At 37.9% G+C, this 27,238-nt stretch overlaps 1 protein-coding gene across 2 annotated transcripts in view; it reads right to left on the bottom strand.

Moving 5' to 3' along the window:
• TBC1D32 (TBC1 domain family member 32) overlaps positions 1-27,238 on the bottom strand; it is a 251,432-nt gene that overhangs the window by 152,782 nt on the left and 71,412 nt on the right. For both annotated transcript variants that reach the window (XM_058307341.2, XM_058307340.2), the window contains 2 exons: positions 24,874-24,964; positions 9,645-9,776 (listed from right to left, as the gene is read on the bottom strand). In XM_058307341.2, coding sequence (XP_058163324.1) covers positions 9,645-9,776; positions 24,874-24,964 — 223 coding nt within the window. The remainder of the gene's footprint in view (positions 1-9,644; positions 9,777-24,873; positions 24,965-27,238) is intronic.

Raw genomic sequence — 27,238 nt, forward strand, 5'->3', positions numbered from 1 at the left:
AGCATAAATCCCAACGGGCCTACCCCAATTGGACATATACTTGTCCAATTATCCAATTCACAAGACAAAGAGAAAAAACTGAAGACAGCAAGAGAAAAGAGAACCATCACATACAATGGAAGCTCAGTAAGATTAAGTGCTGATTTCTCATCTGAAACCATGGAGGCAAGAAGGCAGAGGTACAACATGGCCAAGATACTAAAAGAAAAAAATTTCCAGCCAAGAATATCCAGGAAAGCTGGCATTCAAAAATGATGGAAGTTCAAAATATTCACAGATAAACAGAAACTAAGAGAGTATGCCAACAAGAAACCTGTCCTTCAAGAAATACTAAAGGGAATTCTGCAGGAGGAAAGAAAAAAACAGGAGAGACAGAGTTGGAGGAGAGTAAGAACAACTAAAAAGACAAAAAGAGAAAGAAAAAAAGAAAACAACAACATATGACATATACAAATCCAAAGAAAATATGGCTAACGTAAGTAACTTCTTGAGAGTAGTAACACTGAACATCAAGGGGTTAAACTCACCTGTCAAGAGACGCAGATTGGAAGAATGGATAAGGAAATATGACCCATGTCTATGCTGTCTACAAGAAACCCATTTTAGACCCAGGGATTCAGGGAGGTTGCAAGTGAATGGCTGGAAAACAATCTTACAAGCAAACAATAGTCAAAAAGGGGCAGGAACAGCTATATTAATATTGGACAAAATAGACTGTAAATACAAAATTATTGTGAGGGACAAAATGGACACTACATATTAGTAAAAGGGGTAAACTTTCAAGAAGAAAGAACAATCATAGACATTTATGCTCCTAACCAAGGCGCCTCCAAATATGTGAGGCAAACACTGGAAAAAATAAGTGAAGGAATAGACGCCTCCACAATTATACTAGGGGACTTTACTACACCACTATCACCACTGGACAGACAATCTCAACAGAGAATCAATGAAGAAACAAACACTTTGAACAATATATTAGAGGAGCTGGACCTAATAAGACATATACAGAACATTATACCCAAATACAGCAGGATATACATTCTTCTCAAGCACACATGGATCATTCTCCAAGATAGACCACATGCTAGGTCACAGAGAAAGTCTCAATGAATTCAGAATGACTGAAATCATACAAAATAGTTTCTCTAACCAAAGTGGAAACAAGCTGGCAATCTGAAAGGGTCAGAGACCCAGATTAGGCACCAAGATATGGAAGTTAAACAACAAACTCCTAGATAAACAGTGTGTCAAGGAGAAAATCTCCCAAGAAATCAGTAATTTCCTTGAAATTAATGAAAATGACAACAATATATCAAAACTTAAGAGATGCAGCAAAAGCTGTGCTGAGAAGGAAATTCACAGACAAATTCATACATCAAAAAAGAAGAGCTAAAACTGAAGAACTAACTGCACACTTGGAGGACTTCATAAAAAAACAACAAACTAACCTCAAAGGAGGAAGAAAGAAAGAAAGAAAAAAGATTAGAGCAGAACTAAATGAAATAGAAAATAAGAAAGCACTAGAAAAAATAAAGAGCTGGTTCTTTGAGAAGATCGATAAAATTGACAAATCCTCAACTAGACTAACAAAGGAAAAAAGTGAGAAAATGCAAATACACAAAATAAGAAATGAGAAAGGGGATATCACCACTAACCCCACAAAAGTAAAGACTATTGGATACTATGAAAAACTATATGCCAAAAAGGACAATTTAGAGGAAATGGACAAATTCCTAGAAACACATAAGCAGCCTACATTAATAAAAGAAGAAATTGATGATCTCAACAAATCAATCACAAGTGAAGAGATGGAGTCAGTCATTAAAAACCTTCCAAGTAAGAAGAGCCATGAGCCAGATGGCTTCATAGGTAAAATTTACCAAGAACTAACACCAATATTGCTAAAACTTTCAAAAAATTGAAATGGAAGGAAAACTGTCTGATTCATTCTATGATACCAATATTACCCTAATACCAAAGCCAAAGACACCACAAGAAAGGAAAATTACAGACCAATCTCTCTAATGATGCTAGATACTAAAATCCTCAAGAAAGCACTTGCTAATCGTATTCAACAACTCATCAAACAAATTATATACCAAGACCAAGTGGGTTTCATCCCTGGTATGCAAGGATGGTTCAACATAAGAAAGTCAATCAATGTAATACACATTAACAGATTGAAGGAAAAAAATCATATGATCATATCTACAGATGCAGAAAAAGCATTTGGCAAAATACAGCACCCTTTCCTGATAAAAACACTGCAAAAGATAGGAATAGAAGGAAACTTTCTGAATGTGATAAAGGGTATATATGAAAAACCCAAGCTAACATCATTTACAATGACAAAATCCTAAAATGCTTCCCTCTAACATCAGGAAGAAGACAAGGATGCCCGCTATAACTGCTCCTATTTAACATTGTTTTAGAAGCACTTGCTAAGCACTGAGGCAAGAACCAGATACAAAAGGCATCCAAATTGGAAAGGAAGAAGTAAAAATTTCACTATTTGCAGATGATATGATCCTACACATAGAAAGCCCTGAGAAATCTAGAACAAAGCTTCTAGAACTTATGAGTTTAGCAAAGTCACAGGTAATAAGATCAATTTGCAAAAATCAGAAGCATTTCTGTAAAACAATAATGAGCAATCTGAGGAGGAAATCAAGAAACAAATATCATTTACAACAGTAAATTAAAAAATCAAATACTTAGGAATAAATTTAACCAAAGTTGTAAAAGACTTATAAAAAACTACACAACACTGTTAAAGGAAGTCAAAGAAGATTTAAATAAATGAAGAATATTCCCTGTTCATGGATTGGAAAAATAAATATCATTAAGATGTCTATCCTACCAAAACTGATCCTCAGATTTAATGCAATCCCAATAAAAATCAACACAGCATTTTTAATGAACTAGAAAAACTAACTATGAAATTTATTTGGAAAGGAAAGAGGCCCCAAATAGCCAAAGACATACTGAAAAAGAAAAACGAAATTGGAGGAATCACACTACCTGACTTTAAATCATAATACAGTAGTCAAAATGGCATGGTACTAGCACAAGGACAGACATAATAACCAAATGAACTGAACTGAGAGTTCCGATATAGATCCTCACATATACAGTCATCTGATATTCGACAAGGCCACCAAGCGCACTCAACTGGAAGAGAACAGCCTCTTCAACAAATGGTATTTGGAGAAATGGATATCCATATACAAAAGAATGAAAAAGGATTACCATCTGAAGCCTTATACAAAAATCGACTCAAAATGGATCAAAGACCTAAATTTAAGAGCCAAAACTATAAAGACCTTGGAAAACAATGTAGGGAAGCATCTACAGGACCTTGTAATAGGAAATGGCTTCATGAACTTCACACCCAAAGCACAAGCAGCAAAAGAACAAATAGATAAATGGGACTTCCTCAAATTTAAAGCCTTTTGCACCTCAAAGGAGTTTGTCAAGAAAGCGAAAAGACAGCATGCCCAATGGGATGAAACATTTGGTAACCATGTATCTGATAAGAGCCTAATATCCAGCATACATCAAGAAATCTGGTATCTTGAAAATAAAAAGACAACCCATTCAAAAAATGGGCAAGAGATTTGAAAAGACACTTCTCCAAAGAAGAAATACAGATGGTTAAAAAGCACATGAAAAGATGCTCAACACCACTAGCTACTAGGGAAATGCAAATCAAAACTACAATGAGATACCATCTTACTCCCATTAGACTGGTGGCTATTAAAAAAACAGAAGACTACAAGTGTTGGAGAGGATGTGGAGGAATGGGAACACTCCTTCACTGCTGGTGGGAATGCAGAAGGATCCAGCCATTCTGGAGGACAGTTTGGCAGTTCCTCAAAAAACTAGCTATAGATTTGCCATATGACATAGCAATTCCACTGCCGGGTATATACCCAGAAGAACTGAAAACAAGGACACAAACCAGCATATGCACACTAATGCCCATAGCAGCATTATTCACTATGCCAAAAGTTGGAATCAACCCAAATGCACATTAACAGATGAATGGATGAACAAAATGTGGTATATACATACAATGGAATATTACTCAGCTGTAAGAAGGAATACAATACTAACATATGGGATAACATGGATGAATCTTGAGGACCTTATACTGAGTGAAGGAAGCCAGGCATTGAAGGACAAATACTATATGAATCCTCTAATATGAAATAAGCAAATCAAGCTGTCTCAGAGACCTAGAGACTGGATGATAGGCTTACAGGAAATTGGAGGGGGGAGGAAGGTTGTGAGCTAATGCCTACATAAGGGAAATCTATGATAAAGCGGGGTAAGTAATTGTGCAGGGAAGGGATAAGACAGGGGTATAGGGATACTACCGGGTGGGCCTTTGCAGGCTTGAAGGGGACTAGGGTTAGGAGGATGGGTCAGATGGTTCAAGGAATTGGGGGGAAGGTTGGGAGGAGTAGGTGAACATTGGGGATTGCCAGGTATGTGGTAGAAACTATAATACTGAAAAAACTATTTAGAAAATATAATAAGGGTTTTTTAAGGTCCTTAATGGGGGGGGGCATCTGGCACAGGGGCAGGCTTCTAGGTAGTGTGTGAATGCTCATCTTGTTATAGTGTGTTACATCATTGGGTGGAGACCCATACAATGAGTGGGAAGGTAAACCCCCATCCTGGGGAGGCCTGATATTCTCAGAGGGAAGGGTATCATTCGAGAGCGTTGGTGACTCCCAATGGGGGAGGACAGTCTAGTGTGTCAAGCGCTCAGCATTGTTGCAAGTATCTATGAATCTGTTACTTAAAGCAGTGAGCTTGGTTGTCACTGTGGGCCCTGCGGTAAGGGGAAGAGAGGAACAGAGTAGATGGAAGCAGGGATAACTGGGGGTCAATGGAGGTGCTCCACAAAATTGTGCAATAATGGATATAGAACATGTTAAATTTCACCAAATATTTATAAAAGTGTATAGTCTAAAATGTAAACCATATGTAATTAAAGATTTAGAAAAATATACAGTCTAAAATATAAACCATAATGTAAACCAAAATGGAACCAAGGTTAGTAGCTATGTTTCAATATCTGTACATCAGCTGTAGCAAATATAACATGAACATGTAAAAAGATCATTACTGGGGAAGAGGGAAAAAAGTTTGATGTTGGATATATGGGAATCCCTATATTGTATATACAACTTAACTAATATCAAAAACTTTTTTGAAGACACAATTAAAAATTAAAAAAGGATCTAGACACTGAGGAAGGAATGAAATAGACTGCCTTGCCACTGTACATACAGGGCAATACCTATTACAGTGATGAAAGGCAAAACATCAAAAACAAAGTTTTACGACATTTTTAATTTTTTAATATCCCAATTTATTTTTTATTTTAGTTTTTCTAAATTAGTATGTATTCTATTGCTAATCTTTAACCCTACCATTACTATTTCATTTTACTACTAATTGAATTTGGCAAAATGTTAGGCTTCATTTTTTAAGAAGTTTTGGATCACAGAGGGGCTCAACTAAGGCAGGGGAGAAGCACTGATATGGGGTGTTATTGATGTGGGACACATGGTTGGGAGGGAGTTCTCCAGGACACGTATATAGGGTATATAAAAATGTTCAGATATTCATTGGGTATTATCATAGTAGGTAGAGTTACAAACGACAAATGAGGGAGTGCTAAGTTCCTAGCCAGGGGAGTTTCATCACTTTCCCCAATGGAACAGCAACAATTCCCCAAGTACAAGGGCAAAGATCAGTGAAGAAGGAGTCCTTGATACTGATGACTATGCTTATAAGCCTGTGTACCTGAAATTTCAACTAGGCCTAGAGCTGCAGAGTGTCTAAGAGTTACCTCCTCAGAGCCTCCATGATGCTCAAATGTGGCCACTCTCTAAGCCAATCTCAACATGTAAAGGCATTACCTTCCCCCCAGTGTGGGACATGACTCCTGGGGATGAGCCTCCCTGGTGGTGAGGGATTACTACCAATCACTAGCCAGTGATGCAACTATAAAAAGATCTTGAAGAAAAGGGAGAAAATCGTAAAGAAAAGTGTTTCAGTCAGGGTTCTCTAGGGAAACAGAATCAACCAGTGTTATCTGTCAATAGTATGTGATTTTATAAGACTGTCTCACGCAGCCATCGGGATGCACAAGTCCAGGTTCCACAGGCAGGTTGCAACCAGGGGCTCTGATGAAAGTCCAATGAAGGTTCTTGACGAGTTCTGGGAGACACTGGCTGTCCAAAGACGAGCTATGAAATTCTCTCTCAATGCTGGGATCGCTTCCCCTTTTAAGGCATTCAACTGATTGGGTTAAGTGTCACTTATTGCTGATGGCAATCTCCCTGATTGATGTAATTGTAATCAGCTATCTATTCTTACCACTGCAGTAAAGTCATTGGTGACTAAAGTCCATAAATGCCCTCCTATTACAGTTAGCCCAGTGCTTGCTTGACTAAACAATTAGGAACAATTACCTGGCCAAGTTGACACAATAACCTAACCATCACAACAAATGAGTTTATATGATGAAGAGACTACAAAATGAGTCAGGAGGTCACCAGAGGGATCACGCTTATGCACTTCTCAGCAGGATCCCACAGACAGACAAAGCAGATACAACACCAGGTACTGGTGCTCCTGAGAGCTACCGAGACAAACAAGTTCTACGGTTATGGCAGATGGCTCTGGAGTTCAGTGCCTTGTCAGTGGGCCCTACTTTGGAATTTGTGCTCCTGAGTATGATGGAGTTGAACGCAGATGTGACCTTTCTACACATGCCTCTTCTGTCACTTTTACTCAACCTGTGGTTGGGGTTGGTATATATTCAGGAGACTTGAATCTCTGGACTGGCCATGTGCCAGTGAGGCCCTGAGCCTCAGCCGAGTTGCAACACCTACTCTCTGGTTTGTTGTACTTACCCAGGTCAGCTAACAGGGAGGTGAATATGGTCAACCACCATGCCAGGGAACCGAGAGTGCCTACAACTGCAAACAAGAGAATCACATCCATCAGGATCTAAGTTCCCTCTCTAAATAGAGGTGGAGTGGACGTCACCATCCCAGGGTCCACAGGATGGAGGAATAAAATATGGATTAGAGTGGACTTACTGGTATTCTACTATAGAACTATTGTGACTCTAGCAATGGAAGAAATTTTATCACTGATGTGGAGACCATGGCCACAGTAGTTGCTGAGGGCAGGGAGAGGAAAGAAAAATGATGTGGGGGCATTTTCAGGACTTAGAGTTGTCCTAAATGATATCACAGGGACAAATGCTGGACATTATATATCCTGCCATAACCCACTGAATGGACTGGGGGAGAGTGCAAACTACAATATAAACTATAATCCATGCGGTACAGCAGTGTTTCAAAACGTATTCACCAAATGCAATGAATGTACCACAATGATGAAAGAGGTTGTTGATGTGGGAGGAGTGGGGTGGGGTGGTGTGTATGGGAACCTCTTATATTTCTTAACCTAACAGTTTTTGTGTTCTATGTATCTTTACAAAAAAAAAAAAGACAATTAAAAAAGCAGAAAAAGATTCTGGTGAAAGTGCATGTGATACTTAAGATAGACACTGATCTACCCTAATAAATAGATTATAGCTGTCCAAACAATAAGTGTTGAGGTCACCTGTGATATTTGGCAGGCTGAGATACAGATGTTAAAAGTCAATATAAAATGCTAAATTATACATACTCAATATAAATTTATGTGGAATACCTGCAATTACATCACAAGTATACATTAATATTTCTATTTCTGTAAAGTTCAACATTATCCTATAAAATGACAGATCTTTTACTGATAGCCAATTCTGTATTGCCCTAGAATTATGTCATAGGAAATAAAAGAGAAGCACCTAAAGCCTTTTCTTTTCTCTAAAAGCTCACAACTGTAGGAAAAGATTTAGACAGGGACTAACTAGTAAACATGATAAAAGATTACTTAAAATGAAGATACTTTGTAATAAAGGTTGAGTAAAAAATAGTCCATGAGGCCTGATTCTGGAGGGATGGCAAAGATTCACAAGCTAAGGATAGTTTTACATTTTGAAAGGTATGTAACATGTGTCAGGGCTCCGAAGATCAGACCAAGATTTGAGGGTTCGCTAGAAGGACTCCAAGGATTCAGAATGAATAGCTAAAATTTATTATAGCGGAAGAATACAAGCAAAATGAGCAAACGGAAAAGGCGCATAGGATGAAGTTCAGAAGCAACCAGATGCAAGCTTACAAGAATCACTGAAACACACACATGGGGAGTTTCATTCTTCCAGCATTAAGTTCTGACAACAGGTATGAAATGTTGTCAACCATGGAAGCTCATTAGAGAATCGGTGTCCACAGTTTTTATAGGCGGCTGATCACATTGCCAGTCATACTAAAATTCCAGACTCCCAGTAGGAAAGCAGGTATTCAGCATAAACCACATGGTTTGTAAAAACAGCTTAGGTGCAATTTAATCACTCTTATCAGTTCTGTGTGTGGCAGGAACACACCTGAAGTTCAAGTTCCTAGATGCCAATCAAGGCACCTTGCAACCAGGCCCTTCCAAGGGCAGTGATCACAAGCCTGCTATGTTAACTCTTTTTAGCCTACACAAAAAGAAAACACAAAGAAGAATATGCAATTAAATTTGTAAGAGGCCCACAAAGCCAAAAATATTTACTATCTGGATCTTTACACAAAACAGTTGTCAAATCCCTACCTATACTATATTCCTGGTATAGATTTAAAGTTTTATGGGAAAGAAGAAAATTAAAAGCATGAGTTGATATTTGATGCAGAAAAATTTTTAAATGTGACTCCAAGTAACAATAATATAATAATATGCCATTTGGTACAGAGATTTACAGTTTATAAAACATTTTTCTCAAACCTCATCTCTGATCATCAAAAAATTCTGTGAGTCCAGTGTGACCAATATAACTACTCCCTTTTACAAATAAACTGAAACAACAAAGGTTAAGTGATTACTCAAAAGATCACAGCTAGTTTATAGGGGAATCAGAAATTTGAGTGAGGTCTTCTAGTTTTGAATCCAGATTAGGATCATGTCCATGATTTTGAAAGGCTGAGAAAAATAATGAAATCATTAAAGGCTGGGGAAATTTAAAAAAAAAAAAAAAACTACACATGCGGAAAGAAGTAAATCCTTAAATTAAATTAAATTTAATTAATTAATTAATCAATCCTTCAAGATAGACAGGCATCAGTAAATTAAAAGCGATGTAGCTAAGTACTAAAAGAGATGTAAGTTCTCAAGAAGTGATAATACCAAATACACAAAATTTAATAATTCAAAAAGATGACTGAACTGAATTATAGTGGTAAGTAAGTACAGCTAAGAGGTTGAATGCAGGTTTCCCCTGTACAAGGTTGCAGGTTCAATCCCCAGCCCCCGTACCTCAAAAAAAAATAACATATAATATACCATAGACACTCTATTAAAATATGCCATGTGTCATAGTATTTATAAAAGAATTTTAAAATTATACATCATGCTATAATTTTGTGTTTATATCTCAAAAAAATATATGCATGGTATGCCTACACAATTTTATACAATGACAATCTTCTAATGTGAACACATTCGTTTTACCTAGTTGCACTTACCTTTTCTATTCTTTAGCTTTATAGGAAACAGCTTTCTGCCTTGTCTGTAGATCAGTAATCTTCCTAAAAGGCACAGTGAGTGAATGAAATAAATATATTGCAATTCTTGTCCTGAATAGTAGAAAGTGTTCCCTTAAAAGTGAAACAAATAAGAGCATTTATTTTAATGTCTTTAGATTTCACAGTACCTGTCTTCTTTCTCTTCTGAACATTAAACAAGGTAGCAATTCTATAATGGAGATGCTGTTGGTACAAATAAAAAAAACATATACATTTATTTCCTTAGCATTTTCCTTACTGTTTCCCCTTTTAACCACATTCAGATACATATTTCAGTGTTATTAATTATGTTCACAATGTTGTACTGCTATCTATCATCACCTCCCATTTCCAAAATATTTCCATCACTACAAATAGAAACTCCGTATATTTTAAGGCTCCTATGTATCAGAAGGAAAACATTCATCATAAAATTTGGGAAACTCAGAAAATCATTATATACATAAAATGGGCATCATAACATAAATATCATAATATTGTCAAGAGTTATATGTCATCTTCAGAAGTGACTTCAAGAGTAAACTGAAAGAGAAGCGGTGTGGCTCAACTGACAGAGCATCCACCTACCATATGGAGGGTCCAGGGTTCACTACCCAGGGCCTCCTGAACCGTGCAGTGTGCTGATCCACGTGCAGTGCTGCCGCACGCAAGGAGTGCTGTGCCACCAGAGGTGTCCCCCGCGTAGGGATGCCCCATGCGCAAGAAATGTGCCCTGCAAGGAGAACCACCCCATGCGACAAAAGCGCAGCCCACCCAGGAGTGGCGCTGCATACACAAAGAGCTGACACAGCAAGATGACGTAACAAGAAAAAGTGACACAATTTCCTAGTGCCACATGACAAATGCAAGCGGACACAGAACACACAGTGAATGGACAAAGCAGGAAGGGGAGCAAAATAAATAAAATAAATCTTTAATTAAAAAAAGAATAAACTGAAAGAGTAAGAAAGTCAATATAAACTGTTAGTGACTTTAATTCTACCAAATAAAAACCAATATGGCTAAATGCATATTTATAACCATGTCTGCAAATGAAATACTGACAAATTCCAACATATATCCTTTTTCACTCATTGATCCATACATTCAAGATCTGCTGAACAATTCTTCTATGCAAAACTCTGAACTATTTGCTCATGTCAAAAACCTGTAAGAATGAAACTGGGCTTCCAATTCAGAATATGGCAAAGAGTCTGATATAACTAGAGCAGAGAAGAAAGGACAACTAGGAGAGACAAATGCTGGGAGTGCAAATGGAGGGGAGATAATAGGGGACTTAGCCATAGAAGGCAAATGAACTTTATTATGGACACTGTTCTGTAGGTATTGAAGGGTTTTAAGCAGGAGAATAATAAAATTAAAAATGCAGCATGGAAAACTGATTCTAATGGCAATGTATAAGGTGGATAGTAGAAGGGCAAGGTTTGAAATAAAAAGACTCATTGAGAAGCATGCACTAAAGCAATTGTAAAAAAAAAAAAAAAAAGAATGGAAAGAGTGACCATCAACATGGCAACCTAAGACATCTACATCCCCTAGAAAAGTCTTTCCTCAAAATCAACTAATAAAAAGACAAATCTCACTTGCTTAGAACTTTGGAACATGATAGAGACTGGAGAAGGACTCTATAAGTGCTGAATGAAAGAAAAAGAAAAATAATCTAAAAAAGCAGATAGGAATCCTCCCTCTCACTTGGTCTTACAAGGCTTTGTCATGCAAAGGCAATGGCAAGACTCCCTCCTGCTGTGGACACAGATTGTAGACACACTCGCAGCAATAAAAAGAAACCCATGCATATCCAGGCACAGAGATGCAAGTCCACAGAGACCCAGGGTGGAACACTAGCTGCTAAGTCTTGCTGTATATAAAAAAAACTGCCATGGTTAAAAAGAAGTGTGTGTGTGTGTGAGAGAGAGAGAAAGAGAGACAGAGACAGAGACAGAGAAAGACAGAGAGAAGACCTCAGCAAAACTATGGATTACTAAATCCAGTTACTGTTGGCTGAACCACCAAACACAAACCAGACTTTCCTGAGGTGACCTGTTCTGAATTGACACCATTTGGCTTCCCAGGGATGCCCTAATGGGGAAGAAAGAGGAAGAAGAAAAACCTCACAGAAAAAAAAAGGGGGGGGGGAAGGAAGTGGGCGGGCAGTGATTAAACTAAACTCTGTAAGTCAAGAGAGTCCAAGACCTGAAAAGTATAAGGAAAAGGGAGTACTGAGGGAGGGGTAGAATTTCAAGAAATCATAAGAGCTGAGGAGAAAATTCTGCATGCAAAAAAACAGAATAGATCAAATTTCCTGTAAAAGTAACAGAGAAAAGGAAGCTTTCACCTAGAGGTGAAATAATTGCACAAAAAGTTCAATCTTAAAAATTGTACCACATATCCAGGGCAAGAATCAGATGAAGAAGAGCCTAGGCAAGAGGGAGAAATTGATCTTCAGAGTTAACTCATCAAGATAATCAGAAGCCATGACATCAGCAAAATATTATAAGTCATTCTAGTAACAGGAAAATAGGGCTCAGTCGAAAGAACAAATTAAAACTTCAGAGGAGACACAGAATTGGAACACCTAATCAAAGAAGTTAAAACACATTTCCAAATCAATTCTAGGAGATAAAGGAAAAAATGAATAAAGAGCTAAAGGATATTAAGAAGACAAGGTGTGCACATAAAATTTGAAAGTATAAAAAGAAACATTGCATTTATAATAGCTCATGAGACAACACTCATATTTGTACTATTAACTATAACAAATGGACAATACAAAAGATGTTAATAATAGGGAATATATGGAAAAATATACAAAATGTAAGCTATGGAGTTAGTGGTAATAGTCCAATGATATATTTTATGTAAGGGAATTCTGCCCATTATGCATGATAGTTTTGTAAGCTCACAACTTAGCTAATTTAAAAAAAAAAAATTTAAGGAAAAAAAAACATGGTATGTATTTTGAGGATAAAAGGCATGATAAAAGAGATTTTTCAAAAACTTCACAGCCAGGGCTTTGGGAATGAGGGCAGCTCTCACCAGGCCTAAGCCCTGCTAGCCCCTCCCCCAGAAGACTGTTGCAGTTGGCCAACCACACTCCTCAGTAACTATGTGTTACCAAAGGCCGTGATCAAAAATGCAGACATGTTGGAGGAGATGCAAAAGGACTCGGTGGAGTATGCTACTCAGGCGCTGGAGAAATATAACATGGAGAAGGACACGGTGGCCCATATCAAGAAGGAGTCTGACAAGACTACCCCACCTGGCACTCCAATGTGGGGAGGAACTTCAGGAGTTATGTGACACATGAAACCAAGCACTTCACTACTACTTCTACCTGGGTCAAGTGGCCATTTTTCTGTTCAAATCTGGTTAAAGCATGGACTGTGACACCCACCCAGTGATCCTTTCAAAACAAGACCTGCAGCCTAAACTCCAAATACCAGATACTGAAATCCTCAGCCTTGCTAAGGGAACACCTTGATCTCCTTGATCTCCAAACCTTTATAGTATTGTTTTGTATGGGCATTCTTTGTACTAGTTAGTTATGGTTATAAAACAGTTAGCAAAACAAACTGACATTTGTATTTCTTTTCTATTCCACACTCTCCCTGCCCCATGTTTTTTCTTTCAAAAATGATTCCTTTCAAACAAAGTAAATCTGTTGGAGAGAAAAAAAAAAAAAAAAGACACCAGAGCTGATCAGAATAGGCAGAGGAAAGAACCAGCACACTAGAAGACAGGACAATTGGAATTAGATAGGCAGAAGACTAGATTAAAGAAAGAATAGAAAAAAATAAGCACACAGTGTCTCGTGATTTAAGTGAAAGTATGAAACACACAATCATACATGCCATGGGTGTCTCAGAAGGGAAAGAGAAGGAAAAAGGGCAAGAAAAAATATCTGAGGAAATATGTGACCGAAAATTTCCCAACTCTTATAAAAGACATAAATATAATGTCCAAGAAGAGGAACATACTCTAAACACAATGAATCCTAAAAGACCTACTCCAAGACACATATTAATCAGAATGTCAAATGTCAAAGATAAAGAGAGAATTCTGAAAGCAGAAAGAGAGAAGAGATTCATCACATGCAGGGGATCCTTGATAAGATTAAGTACCTATTTTTCATCACAAACCACAGCAGCGAGAATTCAGTGGTATGATACACTTAAGATACTGAAAAAGAAAAAACTGCCCTTCAAAATTCTTTATCCAGCAAAACTGCCCCTCAGATATGATGGAAAGTTTTAACTCTGCACAGATCAAGAAAACTGAGAAGTCTGTCAACAAAAGACCAGCCATGTGAAAATTACTAAAGGAAATTCTGAAGGTTGAAAAAACAAGAGAGAGTGGTTTAGAGTAATGTGAAGAAATGAAGATCATCAGTAAGGGTAACTAAAGGGTAAATGCACAACAAAATAATACTGTATCTCAATATACAAATCTATTCTTTAATCCCTAAAAAAGTCAAAACAATTTAATAATAGAATGCATATTTCCTGATAATGGGCATACGAAATATAAATGAGGGGAATTGCTACTGAAGCTAAGTTGGTATCTTTTCGAATTACTAAGTTATAGATGAAGGGTTATATAGATATAAACCCCAGTGTAACCACAAAGAAAGTATGTTAAAAATAAACAGAACCAGAAATGAGAAAGGGACCAATCAGATACAAACAGAAGATTAACTATGCAGAAAATGATCTTGCAATAAGGGAAAGAAAGACCAAAAAAAAGGATATGACATATAAAAAACAAAGGACAAAATGGCTAAAGTACTGCCTTTAAAGTAAAAACATTGATTGTTAATGAATTAAACTCCCCAGTCAAGACACAGTTGGCAGAATGAATAAAAATGCAGTGATCCAACTATATATTCTAGGAACAGCTAAACTTTGAGACTGTCTAGGTCAGGAGGAGGCTAGTAACCACATTTTGACTCTGGCCCTGACATGAGAGAAAGTGGAGCTGATTGAAAACCACAGTATTGGTAGGGACTGGCTTCTTTCTACAGACTGGATTGAAGGTCTAGCCTAAATCCCAGCCTTACTTCCAGCCGGAAGCAAGCTGGGGTGACCTGTACCACCTCTCTGCGAAACTGTAAGCCATGCTGCAGAGGCCAGGGTCCATCCTACCCTAGCAACACAAGCCACCTCAGGAGTTATTCCATGGCTGGAGTTAGAAGCTCCATTTCCCATAAACAATAGAGGAAGAAACAGTTGTGTACCAACTTCAGCTGCAGATGTGGACTCAGCTGACTAAAGTATAATCTTAGAAACAGCTAGAGTTTGAGCCTGTCCAAGTTGGAAAGAGTCTGGTAGCCACCATTTTGACTCTACCCCTGGCATGAGTAGAAGCCTGGCTGACTGAATATCAGGTGAAGTTAGGGACTGGCTTCTTTTACCCAAGATGGGAGACTGCAGCCCTAGCCTAGGTCAGCCCCACCTCTAGCAGAGAAGAAGCTGGCGGAAACTGCACCAGGCTCTCCAGGCAAGGGCAAGTGCTCTCCACCAGCACAAACTGAACAGTCAGTCACCTGGGGCTGCATGCACACACCCCAATAAGATAGGAGAGGTGCTGGGTATCCTTGGCCTCTCCAGGCAATGGCAGGAGTTTTCAGCCCACATGAACCGGTTAGTTGAGTGCCTTCAAGCCCATCTCTACCTCTATCCCCACAGGATTGGAGGGGGCTGGTGTTCCCTCAGCCTCTCAGAGAAATTGAAGGTGCTTTTAGTCTGCATAAACCTGACCGTTGGGCACCTGTGGCTCCACCCTCATCCCCAATAGGACAAGAGATGTACTTTGTTTGCTCAGCCTCTCTGGGTAACTGCAGGTGCTTTTGACCTACACAGCCTGAACTGATGGATACTTATGGTCAGAGTGGTCTGACCCTCCAATAGGAAAGGAGGGGGTTGGTGTTTCCACAGCCTTTCTGGGCAATGACAGACACTTTCAGTCTGAAAGGACTGGACTGTTGGATACCTATGGATCCACCCCACCTCCCAATAGGATAGGAGGTGTCTGGTGTCTCCACAGCCTCTCTGGACTATGGCAGGTAATTTGGGTCTACAGGAACTGATCTGTTGGATGCTTGTAGACTCAACCCCATTCCATAATAGGATAGGAGGGGGCTGGTGTTTCCTCAACCTCCCCAGGCAATGGCAGGTACTCTCAGCTTAAAGGGACTGATCTGTTGGATGCCCATAAAACCCCCCGCCACACAACTGGACAGGCAGGGGATGGTGCTTCCTCAGCCTCACCAGGCAACAGTAGGTACTTTCTAGCCTACAGGGACTAAACTATTGGGCATTGGTGGTTCTGTTCCCACCCCCTAAAGGACAGAAAGGACAGTACTCCCTCAGCCTCTCAGGGCAACTACAGGCATATTCACCCACAGGAATTAGATTGCTGGGAACTCCAGAGGGTCTTTTTCCAACCCCAGCAGAGAGGGAGTCTGGAACTATGTCAATTTATCTGGGCAACTGTGGTCATTTTGGACCCACATGGCATAGATTACTGCCCACAACTACAGCCCAGTCCCTACCCTAGGTAGAGGACAAACAGGTATAAAGCTTCACCAGTCTCTCAGGGCAACTACAGACAATCTTACCCTGCCCAAATTGGATTATTATACATGGCTGCAGCTCTGTCTCTACCCACAGAGGAGAAAGGTGGGAGAAGCTTCAACAATTCCTGGGGCAATGTGGGCAGCTTCAGCTTCCATAGCTTACAGCACCAACTACATCCTCAACTCCTGCTAAACAATGAGCAGGGGAGAAATGATGAAAACAGCCCTAAACTAAAGGGACAAACTGCATCCAGAATAAATACATCTAACAAGTCAGATATGAAAACACCAACAAAAAATTACAAACCATACCAAGAAACAAGAACATATGGCACAGGTAAAGGAATAAGATAAGCCTGTAGATGACATAAAGCAGTTGAGACAACTAATCATAGATGTTCAAGCAAATCTCCTTAACAAATTCAATGAGATGGCTAAAGAGATTAAGGATATTAAGAAGACACTGGGGGAGCACAAAGAGGAATCTAAAAGCATGTATAGAAAAATAGCAGACCTTATAGGAATGAAAGGTGCAATAAATGAAATTAAAAATACACTGGAGGCATTAACAGCAGATTTGAGGAAGCAGAAGAAGGGATCGCTAAGCTCGAAAACATGGGCTATGAAAACAAACATTAAAAAGAATAGATGAAGAATGGAAAAAATTGAAAAGGTCTCAGGGAAATAAAGGACAGCAAGAGACATGCAACCATCTATGTCATGGGTATCCCAGAAGGAGAAGAGAAGAGAAAAGGGGCAGAAGAAATATCTGAAGAAATAATGGTAGAAAATTTCCCAGCTCTATTGAAGACCATAGATTTCCAAGAAGCAATACGTACTCCCATCCAAATAATCAGAAAGTCAAATGTAAAAGACAAAGAGAATTCTGAGAGCAGCGAGAGAAAAGCAATGCGTAATATATAAGGAATATCCAATAAGATTAAGTGGCAATTTCTCATCAGAAACACAGAGGCAAGAAGGCAATGGTATGACACATTTAAGATATTGCAGGAGAAAAACTTCCAACCAAGAATTTTATATCCAACAAGATTATTTTTCAAATCTGAGGGAGAGATTAGAATATTCACAGATAAACAGAAACTGAGAGAGCTTATAACAAAAAGACCAGCTTTATAGGAAATATTAAAGGGAGTATTACAGCTTAAAAAAAAAAAACAAGAAAGAGAGGCTTGGAAGCTTGGAAGAGAGTCTAGAAATGATGACTGTAACAATCACAGTAACTAAAAATATCAAAAATAAATAGATAAAATGCAAAGATCAAAATGAATGAAATAAGAACTGCCTTTACAGTCATAACATTGAATGTTAACAGATTAGACTCCCCAATCAAAAGACACAAACTAGCAGAATGGATAAGAAAATATGAGCCATCTATATGCTGTCTCCAAGAGACGCACCTTAGACCCAAGAATATCAACAGATTAAAAATGAAAGGTGGAAAAAGATATTCCATGCATTCAGTAACCAAAAAAAAGCTGGGGTAGCTATACTTATAGTAGGTGATATAGATTTTAAAAGTAAAACTGTTATTAGAGACAAGGAAGGACATTACATATTAATAAAAGGGATAATTCTGCAGAAGGAAATAACAATCATAAATGTATATGCACCTAACCAGGATGCCCCAAAATACATGAGGCAAACACTGTAAGACTGAAGAGAGAAATAGAAATCTCTACAATAATAACTGGAGACTTCAATACACCAACTCTAATCATTGGATAGAACATCTGGGCAGAAGATCAATTTAAAAAATAGAGAGCTAGAATAATATAAATGGACCAAACCTAACAGACATACACAGAACATTGCCACTGCACCCTAAAATAGCAGGATATACATTATTTCGAAGTGCTCATGGATGTTTCTCCAGGATAAACCATATGTTGGGTCATGAAGCAGATCTCAATAAATTAAACAAAATTGAAATTATGCAAAGCACTTACTCTGATCATAATGGAATAAAGTCGGAAGTTAACAAGCAGCAAAAAAGGGAAAATTCACATGTATATGAAGACTAAACAACACACTCCTAAATAAACAGTGGGTCAAAGAAGAAATTTCAAGAGAAATTAATAAATATCTTGAGACAAATGACAATGAGAATACAACATTATCAGAACCTATGATGCAATGACGGCAGTGTTAACAGGAAAATTTATCATCTTAAATGCTTACATTAAAAAAGAAGAGCTAAAATCAATGACCTAATGACATACTAGAGGAATGAGAAAAAGAACAGCAAACTAATCCCAAAGCAAATAAGAAGGAATGAAATTACAAAGATCAGAGCAGAAATAAATGATACTGAAAACAAAAAAAACAACAGAGAGAATTAGCAAAACCAAAAGTTGGTTCTTCAAGATTAACAAAATCAACAAACCCTTGGCTAGACTAAGAAAAAAAGAGAAAAGATGCAAATAAATGAAAACAGAACATTACTACTGACCCCACAGAAATAAAAGAGATACTAAGAGGATACTAGGAACAACTTTATGCCCAAAAATTAGACAATGTAGATGAAAAGGAAAAATTCCTAGGAACACACAAATAACCTACAATGACCCTAGAAGAAACAGAAGAACTCAACAAATCAATCACAAGTAAAGAAATAGAAATAGTCATCAAACAGCTCCCCAAAATGAAAAGCCCAGGATCAGATGGTATCATAGGTGAGTTTTAGCCAAGCATTCAATCTTACTGAAGCTCTTCCAAAAAATTGAACAAGAAAGAAAGCTACCAAACTCATTCTATAAAGCCAAATTCACCCTAATACCAAAATCAGATAAAGACATTAAGAAAAAAGAAAATTGTAGACCCATTTCTCTAATGAATACGGTTGCAAAAAGAATTTTTTTTTAAAGATTTATTTATTTCTCTCCCACCCCCGCCCCCAATTGTCTGTTCTCTGTGTGCATTTGCTGCGTGTTCTTGTTTTTGTCCACTCTGTTGTTGTCAGCGGCACAGGAATCTGTGTTTCTTTTTGTTGCATCATCTTGTTTTGTCAGCTCGCCCTGGGTGCGGCACCATTCCTGGGCAGGCTGAACTTTCTTTCGCACTGGGTGGTTCTCCTTACCAGGCGCACTCCTTGCATGTGGGGCTCCTTTACACGGGGGGCACCCCTGCATGGAATGGCACTCCTTGCGCACATCAGCACTGCATGTGGGCCAGCTCCACACGGGTCAAGGAGGCCCAGGGTATGAACCACGAACCTTCCATGTGGTAGGAGGATGCCCTATCCACTGGCCCAAGTCCGCTTCCCATCATTAAAAGAATTAATCATCATGATCAAGTGGGTTTTATACCAGGCATGCAAGAATAGTTCAATACAAGAAAATCAATCAGCATAATACACCACATTAATAAATCAAAGAAGAAAAACATGATTTTATCAATTGATGCAGAAAAGGCATTTATTTGACAAAATACAACATCTTGATAAAAATACTACAAAAGAAAGAAATTGAAGGAAACTTTCTCAACATGACAAAGGGCAAATATGAAAAACCCACAGCTAATTGTACTTAATAATGAAAGACTGAAAGTTTTCCCATTGAGATCAGGGACAAGTCAAGGATGCCCACTGTCACCACTGTGTTCAGTATAGTGCTAGAGGTTCTAGCTAGAGCAATCTGGCAAGAAAAACAAATAAAAGTCTTACAAATCAGAAAGGAAGAAGCAAATCTTTCACTATTAGCAGATGATATGATCCTATATCTAGAAAGTCCCGAAAAATCTACAACAAACCTGCTAGAGCTAATAAACGGTTCAGTACAGTGTCAGGATACAAGATCAATAGCAAAAATCAGTGGTGAGTCTATACACTAATAATGCACAATCAGAGAAGGAAGTCAGGAAAAAAATTCCATTTACAATAGCAACTAAAAGAATCAAATACTTAGGAATAAACTTAAGAATGTAAAGTACTTGTATTCAGAAAATAATGCATTGCTAAAAGAAATCTAAAAACACCTAAATAATTAGAAGAACATTCCATGCTCATGAATTGGAAGACTAAATATCATTCAGATGTCAATTTTACCCAAACTGATACACAGATTCAATGAAATCCCAATAAAAATTCCACCAGCATTTTTAAACAAATGGAAAACACAATTATCAAATTTATCTATAAGGGTAAGAGGTCCCAGATAGCCAGACACATCTTAAAAAGGAAAAGCGAAGTTGGAGGACTCTGACTTCCAGATTTTAACTCATATTACCTAGCTACAGAGGTAAAAACAAAACAAAACAAACAAAAAAAAAACTATGGTATTAACATAACAACTGACACACAGATCAATAGAAGCAAACTGATGGTTCAGAAACAGACCCTCACATCTATGGCCAATTTATTTCTTACAAGTCTGTTCAACAAATGGTGCTGGGAGAACAGTATATCCATAGCCAAATGAAAGAAAGAAGACTCCTATCTCACACCTTGTACAAAAATTAACTCAAAATGGATCAAAGCAAGTCCCATAAAGCTCCTAGACGAAACTGTAGGAAAACATCTTCAAGACCTGGTGGTAGGTGGTAGATTCTTACCTTACACCGAAAGCACGAGTAACAAAAGAAAACATGGATAAATGGGACCTCCTCAAACTTAAACACTTAGTGATTCAAAGGACTTCATCAAAAAAGTAAAAAGGCAGCCCACTCAATAGGACAAAATATTTGGAAACCACATATCTAAAATGGGATTGATTTCCAATCTATATAAAGACAAGACAACTCAATAATAAAAGAGCAAGCAATACAATTTAAAAGTGGGCAAAAGATTTAAATAGCCATTTCTCCAAAGAGAAAATACAAATGGCCAAAAAGTACATGAAAAAATGTTCAGTATCATTAGCTATTAGGGAAATGCAAATCAAAACGACGAGATATCATTCAGCACCATACAGAATGGCCATTATTAAAACACAGACAACAATAAGTGCTGGACAGGATGTAGAGAAATAGGAACACTCCTTCACTGTTGGTGGGACTGTAAAGTGGTGCGGCCTCTGTGAAAAACAATTTGGAGGTTCCACAGGAAGCTAAATATAGAACTATCATATGATCCAGCAATTCCTCTACTCATAATATATCCAGAAGAACTAAAAACTATGACACGAACAGACATCTGCACACAGATTTCATAGCAGCATCATTCACAACTGCCAAAAGATGGAAACCACCCAAGTGTCCATCAACCAATGAATGGATAAACAAAATGTGGTACATACATATGATGAAATACTATGCTGCAGTAAGAAGAAATGAAATTGGAACACACATGATAACGTGGATGAATCTGGAAGACATTATAGTAGGTGAAGTAAGCCAGACAGACACAAAAGGACAAATATTGCATGGTCTCATTAATATGATCTAAATATGATGAATAAACACATGGAGTTAAATCCTAGAGAATAGGTTATTAGGAGATATGATGAGGGTTGAGAAGAACTACTGATGCTTAATGTATGTAGAAGTTTTAACTAACTTGACTGTAAAAGTTTGTAAATGGATACAGATGATGTTAACACACTATAGTGAGTAGTAACTGGTTTATAAATGGGATTGTGGCTGAAAAGGGTAGTCTGGGGAAGTAAATGTCAATTGAAAGAAAGCTAAAGAATAATCTAGGGACTGAATAACACAGTGAACCCAGAGGTGGATGAGAATTACGGTTGACGGTACAAATGTAAGCGTGTCCTTTTGCGAGCTGGAGCAGAAGTACATCACTATTGCAGGGTGGTGGGAATGTGAAGAAGCATAGGAAAACTACAATTGGTGTGACCTATACACTGTGGTTAACAGCAATACTATAATATTCTTGCATCAATGCCAAAGATGTACTGTGTTGACAATGGAAGTATATGGAAAAAGTGTATCAAACGTATACTATAGACGATAGTTGGTGGTTAACAGTCTGATGATATTATCTCATAATCTGTAACAAATGTTCAACCACAGTGCAGTGTGTTGGTGTGAAGGGGTATGGGAATTCTACACATGTGTATGATTGTTTTGCAAGTTCATAACCTCTATAATAAATACACTTTTAAAAAACAGGGTGGGTTGGGGGAAAAATATACCAAATGTATCATAAGTACTCTAGTTAGTAGCAATATTTTGAGGATACTCGTGCATAGATTGTAGTAAATGTTTCATAACAATGCAAAGTGTTGATGGAGGGGTGATGAATGAGATCGCTATATGATGTTATGTATCTTTATTTTGTAAGTGCACAATCTTCACTATACACTTATTGTTTATGCATGTTCATGTATGAATGATATACTGCAAGAAAAAATACAATTTAAAAAGTGAATGGAAGGTAAAGAAACATGGCTTAAGAATACATACAATACTTCAAAGAGCTTTTTCTCTGAAGAGAAGCAACGAGATAAGGTAGATCTGGAATGTAGAACTTGCTGTCTTTTTAATATGAAGACATATGAACATGTTTAAAGGATGCATGGGGAAGGTACCAATAGAAATAATTAGCAAAGCAATGTCTTGGTTCCGGAAGAAAAAAAAAAAAACAGGAATAGAATCAAGAGAACAGATTAATAGAAGGGATATCTCTTGGTTTTAGCCTGAAGGGGGAGGGGAGAATTGGTATTTGCATATAAAGGTGTATTTGTTAACATAGAAACAGAAAGTTTGGGAAGTCCATATCTGACAAAATCCATTTCTCTCAGTGAATTGGTAAGCAAGGTCTACCTAAGAAAAAGAACTGGACAGGAGCAAGGCAGGAGTCATTATGAGACTAGTTAAGGTTTGCAATAGCTGTTATGGAACATCTAAGCAAGAACAGCCAAGACTCCAAAGCAACACAAAAAGAACAGCTGAGCTCAGAAAATATATGTGTGCACTACCAAACTCCATCACAAATTCTCTTTCCTCAATTTCCTGAGTAACAGAGAAGACGGATTATTGAATTAATCTAAAGTTGGGGGATTTTTTTTTAAAGATTTATTTTTTTTATTTATTTCTCTCCCTTTCCCCTTCCTCCACTCCCCGCCCCCCAATCCCGGTTGTCTGTTCTCTGTATCTGTTTGCCACGTCATCTTCTTTGTCCACTTCTGTTGTTGTCAGCAGCACCGGGATCTGTGTCTCTTTTAGTTGCGTCATCTTGCTGCGTCAGTTCTCCGTGTGTGCAGAGCCATTCCTGGGCAGGCTGCACTTTCTTTCACGCTGGGCGGCTTTCCTTAAGGGGCGCACTCCTTGCGCATGGGTCTCCCCTACGTGGGGACATGCCTGTGTGGCATGGCACTCCTTGCACGCATCAGCACTGCACATGGGCCACCTCCACAGGAGTCAAGGAGGCCTGGGGTTTGAACTGCGCACCTCCCATGTGGTAGACAGATGCCCAAACCACTGGGCCAAGCCGCTTCCCAAAAGTTGGGGAATTGAAGCAGAAAAATCAAAAAGAAAAAAAGAGCAAGAATTTTAATAAGAAATGACCAAAGAATGCAATGAATCACCCTGAGGTCTTACCAGAGAAGGGAGAAAATAAAGCTGTAACAGGTTGATAAACTGGTGGGAAAAAAAGAGCTACATATAATCTTTCATTATCAAGAAATTAGAAAAATCTGTAAATTTGTAAATGAGGTAACTTATGTACACTTATGTATCCTTTACCTTTCCCTTCTCTTGAAGATTCAATTCTGGCTCTGGACTTCCATCTCTACTACAAAACAATAGCTACTGAAACCCATTAATTATTGGTCTTTGACAATTTTCCTTGCTTTATCAAAAATTTACCCAGGAATAAAGAAAATTATAAGATATGGTCATATCTTCAGAGAACTTACTATTTGCTTAGAGAACAACATAAAATAAAATAAAAAATTTTTAAGATATCAAATTCACATGGCAAGTTGTGTAAGCAATCAGTAAAAGTATAGGCTATGAAGGGAAGCTTTCTTCAAAGACTGAAAGTTAATTCTTTCACAATAAATAAGAAACATATTAGTGTAGGGGATTATGGATGGGGCAACAGAAGTTGAACTAACAAATGTGTATAGGCATTAGTATGGAAGAGAAAACTACTTAAAGAATGGACTTAATAATGAGAGTTGACAACAAATAGAGATTAGAGTAAAATAATGAAACATTGATTTGCTTCTTTAAGCATGTAGGACATTCTAGCTCAGACTAAGAATAAGCAGAGAGAATCACAGGGTGAGGTGGGGTGTCAAAAAAACAACAACACTTTATGGAAATTTTTCTGCCACTAAAATGCACTGTAGATTAAGTGACTGACACACTAGAGGAACAAAGGAATGGACAGTATATTATCACAGTAAACCTCACTGAATGTATACTCCAGTATGAATAAGAACTGCACATGGGTAAAGAATTGGTGTGATTGAATATTAATTCCATTCAATTCTGTTACAAAAGTTATCATTATGTTCTGTCTTTTTAAATTGTGGAAAATACTTTGCATCATTAGCAAAGCTGATCTGATTTATCATGCTACTCATAAATATTAAAAATAAGAGTTATTATTAACTATTTTTATTACTGAAATGGACTTTTTCAAACATATATAGTAGAGAAAATGACACTTACCACAAAGCTTTGAATGTCCCAAATTTTCACCAGCTTTCATGCTCTCACAGAATTCAAAGTACTGAAAACACTGCTGAACTGCTGTAGTTATCTAGTAAGATAATAAAAACTTAATTCCAGGAATTTGAAGTCTACAAGTCCAAATATTTTAAAAATTAGCTGAAGCTGTAAAAATGCTTTGAGAAAATATGTAAGAGAAATAAAAATATTTACAACATTTAGAATAGTGCCTTCCTAAGTCTCTGAAAATATTTCAATTATATTTTAACTATACCATCATTCTGGGGAAATTTGTGAAAATATCTGAGGACCAACAAACAAAATGTTGATGTAATGTTGTCAGTGGAGAGAGACAAATACAGTTTACATTTCATAGTGAGAGAGGCAAAAACTCTGTGGCCATTACTTGAAAAGCTCTCATTAATATCTTCAGTTCCTTTGCCTTGCCATGCTTTCTTCCCACTCTATCAACAAAATCTCATTTGGATTAAGGCCTCATTTCTATCTCAAATACCAGAAATGCTAAAAGCTGATAAATAAAAATTGCATAATTCAGCGACCAGAGTCACAATAAAAAATGACCTCGATCCTCTTCTATAGCAGGTGATTTACCTGTTTTTCCATTCAGCTCCTTCTCCCGTTCCCCACAACAGCAATTTCAAACTTTCTCCCGTTTCCTCAGCAGCTACCTATTCCCCATCAGTGAAATGCCCTCTTACTTTAAATCCTAAGTAAAATAGAAGCTATCAATGATATAAGAACCGATAACTGTTAGATTTAGTAACAAGAAGGTTGGTGATTTTGAAAAGAACAGGTTTGGTGAAGTTTGAGAAATAAAGTCAAACTATAATGAAACAAGAAATATACAGGAACAGAAATAAAGGCAGCTAGTGCAACTTTAGTTTTCAGGAAGGTTAGCTATGAAGAAAAGAAAAACTAAATAGAGCAACAGCTGGTATGGAGTCTTAGAATCAAGACTGAGTACCTTTTTTTTAAAGATTTATTTCTTTTTATTCCCCAGCACCACCACCACCGCTTGCACTCGCTGTCTGCTCTTTATGTTCCTTCACTGTGCATTTTTTTCTGTATCTGCTTGTCTTCTCTCGTCTTCTCTTTAGGAGGCATTGGGAACTGATCCTGGGACCTTCTGACGCGGGAGAGAAGCACTCAATCACGTGAGCCACCTCAGCTTCCTGGTTTTGTTGTGTCTCTCACTGTCTTTCCTGTGTGTCTCTTTTTTGTTGCGTCATCTTGTTGCATCAGCCCTGCTCTCCATGCAAGTCAGCTCACCTGCACAGGCCAGCTCACCTTCACCAGGTGGCCCCAGGAATCAAATCCTGGACCTCCCATATGGTAGATAGGAACCCAATCACTTGAGCCACATCTGCTTCCCAAGACTGAGTACTTTGGGTTGTAAGGATATGGTCATGTTTAAATGTTATTGGGAGAAGCCAGCAGAGGGGAAGAGTCTAACATAAAGAAGAGTACGGGAGTAGATGACAGATAAATGCACCCAAGAGACAGAAGAGGGGAGGATCCAGGGCATAAGTGGAAGAATTAAGAATTAGATGGGAGAGAATGAGCATTGTATAGATAGTGGCAAGTCTATAATTGTGTCATGAAATGATGGTTTTCCCTTCTCATTCATTCTTATGGCCTCAGAAGTGTACACATAGAAAACGTGAGATTGATATCCTTAGGAAATCCAGCTTGCAGTTGACCCTCGGCTGGCATCTGAGAGTATGAATTTCAGGTGGGTTCCCACCAGTCCCAGAACTGTGCCTAGTCTACTAATACAAACAATGTGGTTTATGCTGAACTCCTTCTTTCTTTCTGGAGTATGGAATTTTGGTACGTGCTAGTTAGAGATGTCTATATGATCAGCCCCCAATAAAAACCTGGGCACTGAGTCCCCCAATTATCTTCCCTGGTTGACATTTCACAGATGTTGACACAATTCTATCCTACAAGAACTAAACACATCTGTGTGACTCCACTGGAAATGGGCTCTTAGAAGCTTGGACATGGTTTCCTCCACACTCAATCCCATACACCTTTTCCCTTTGCTGATTTTGCTTTGTATCATTTCATGGTAATAAATCAAAACATAAGACTACATGCTGAATCTTCCTAGCAAATCATTGAACCTGGGGGTAGTCCTGGGAACCCTTCGCATATACACTTGCCTTCTCTAAATCCAGATGAATAATATGAAACTACCTCAAATTCAGTATGACCAACTAAAATAATTATCTTTTCCAAAAAACATATTCTTCCTCCTATGTAATTCATCTCAATGAATGACATTAATAACTGAATTTTCTGAGACCTCACCCCACCCACCATTCAAAAAGCCAGATCCTCT

The sequence above is a fragment of the Dasypus novemcinctus genome, chromosome 11 (assembly GCF_030445035.2).
Source record: "Dasypus novemcinctus isolate mDasNov1 chromosome 11, mDasNov1.1.hap2, whole genome shotgun sequence".
NCBI classification, from domain to species: Eukaryota; Metazoa; Chordata; class Mammalia; order Cingulata; family Dasypodidae; genus Dasypus; species Dasypus novemcinctus.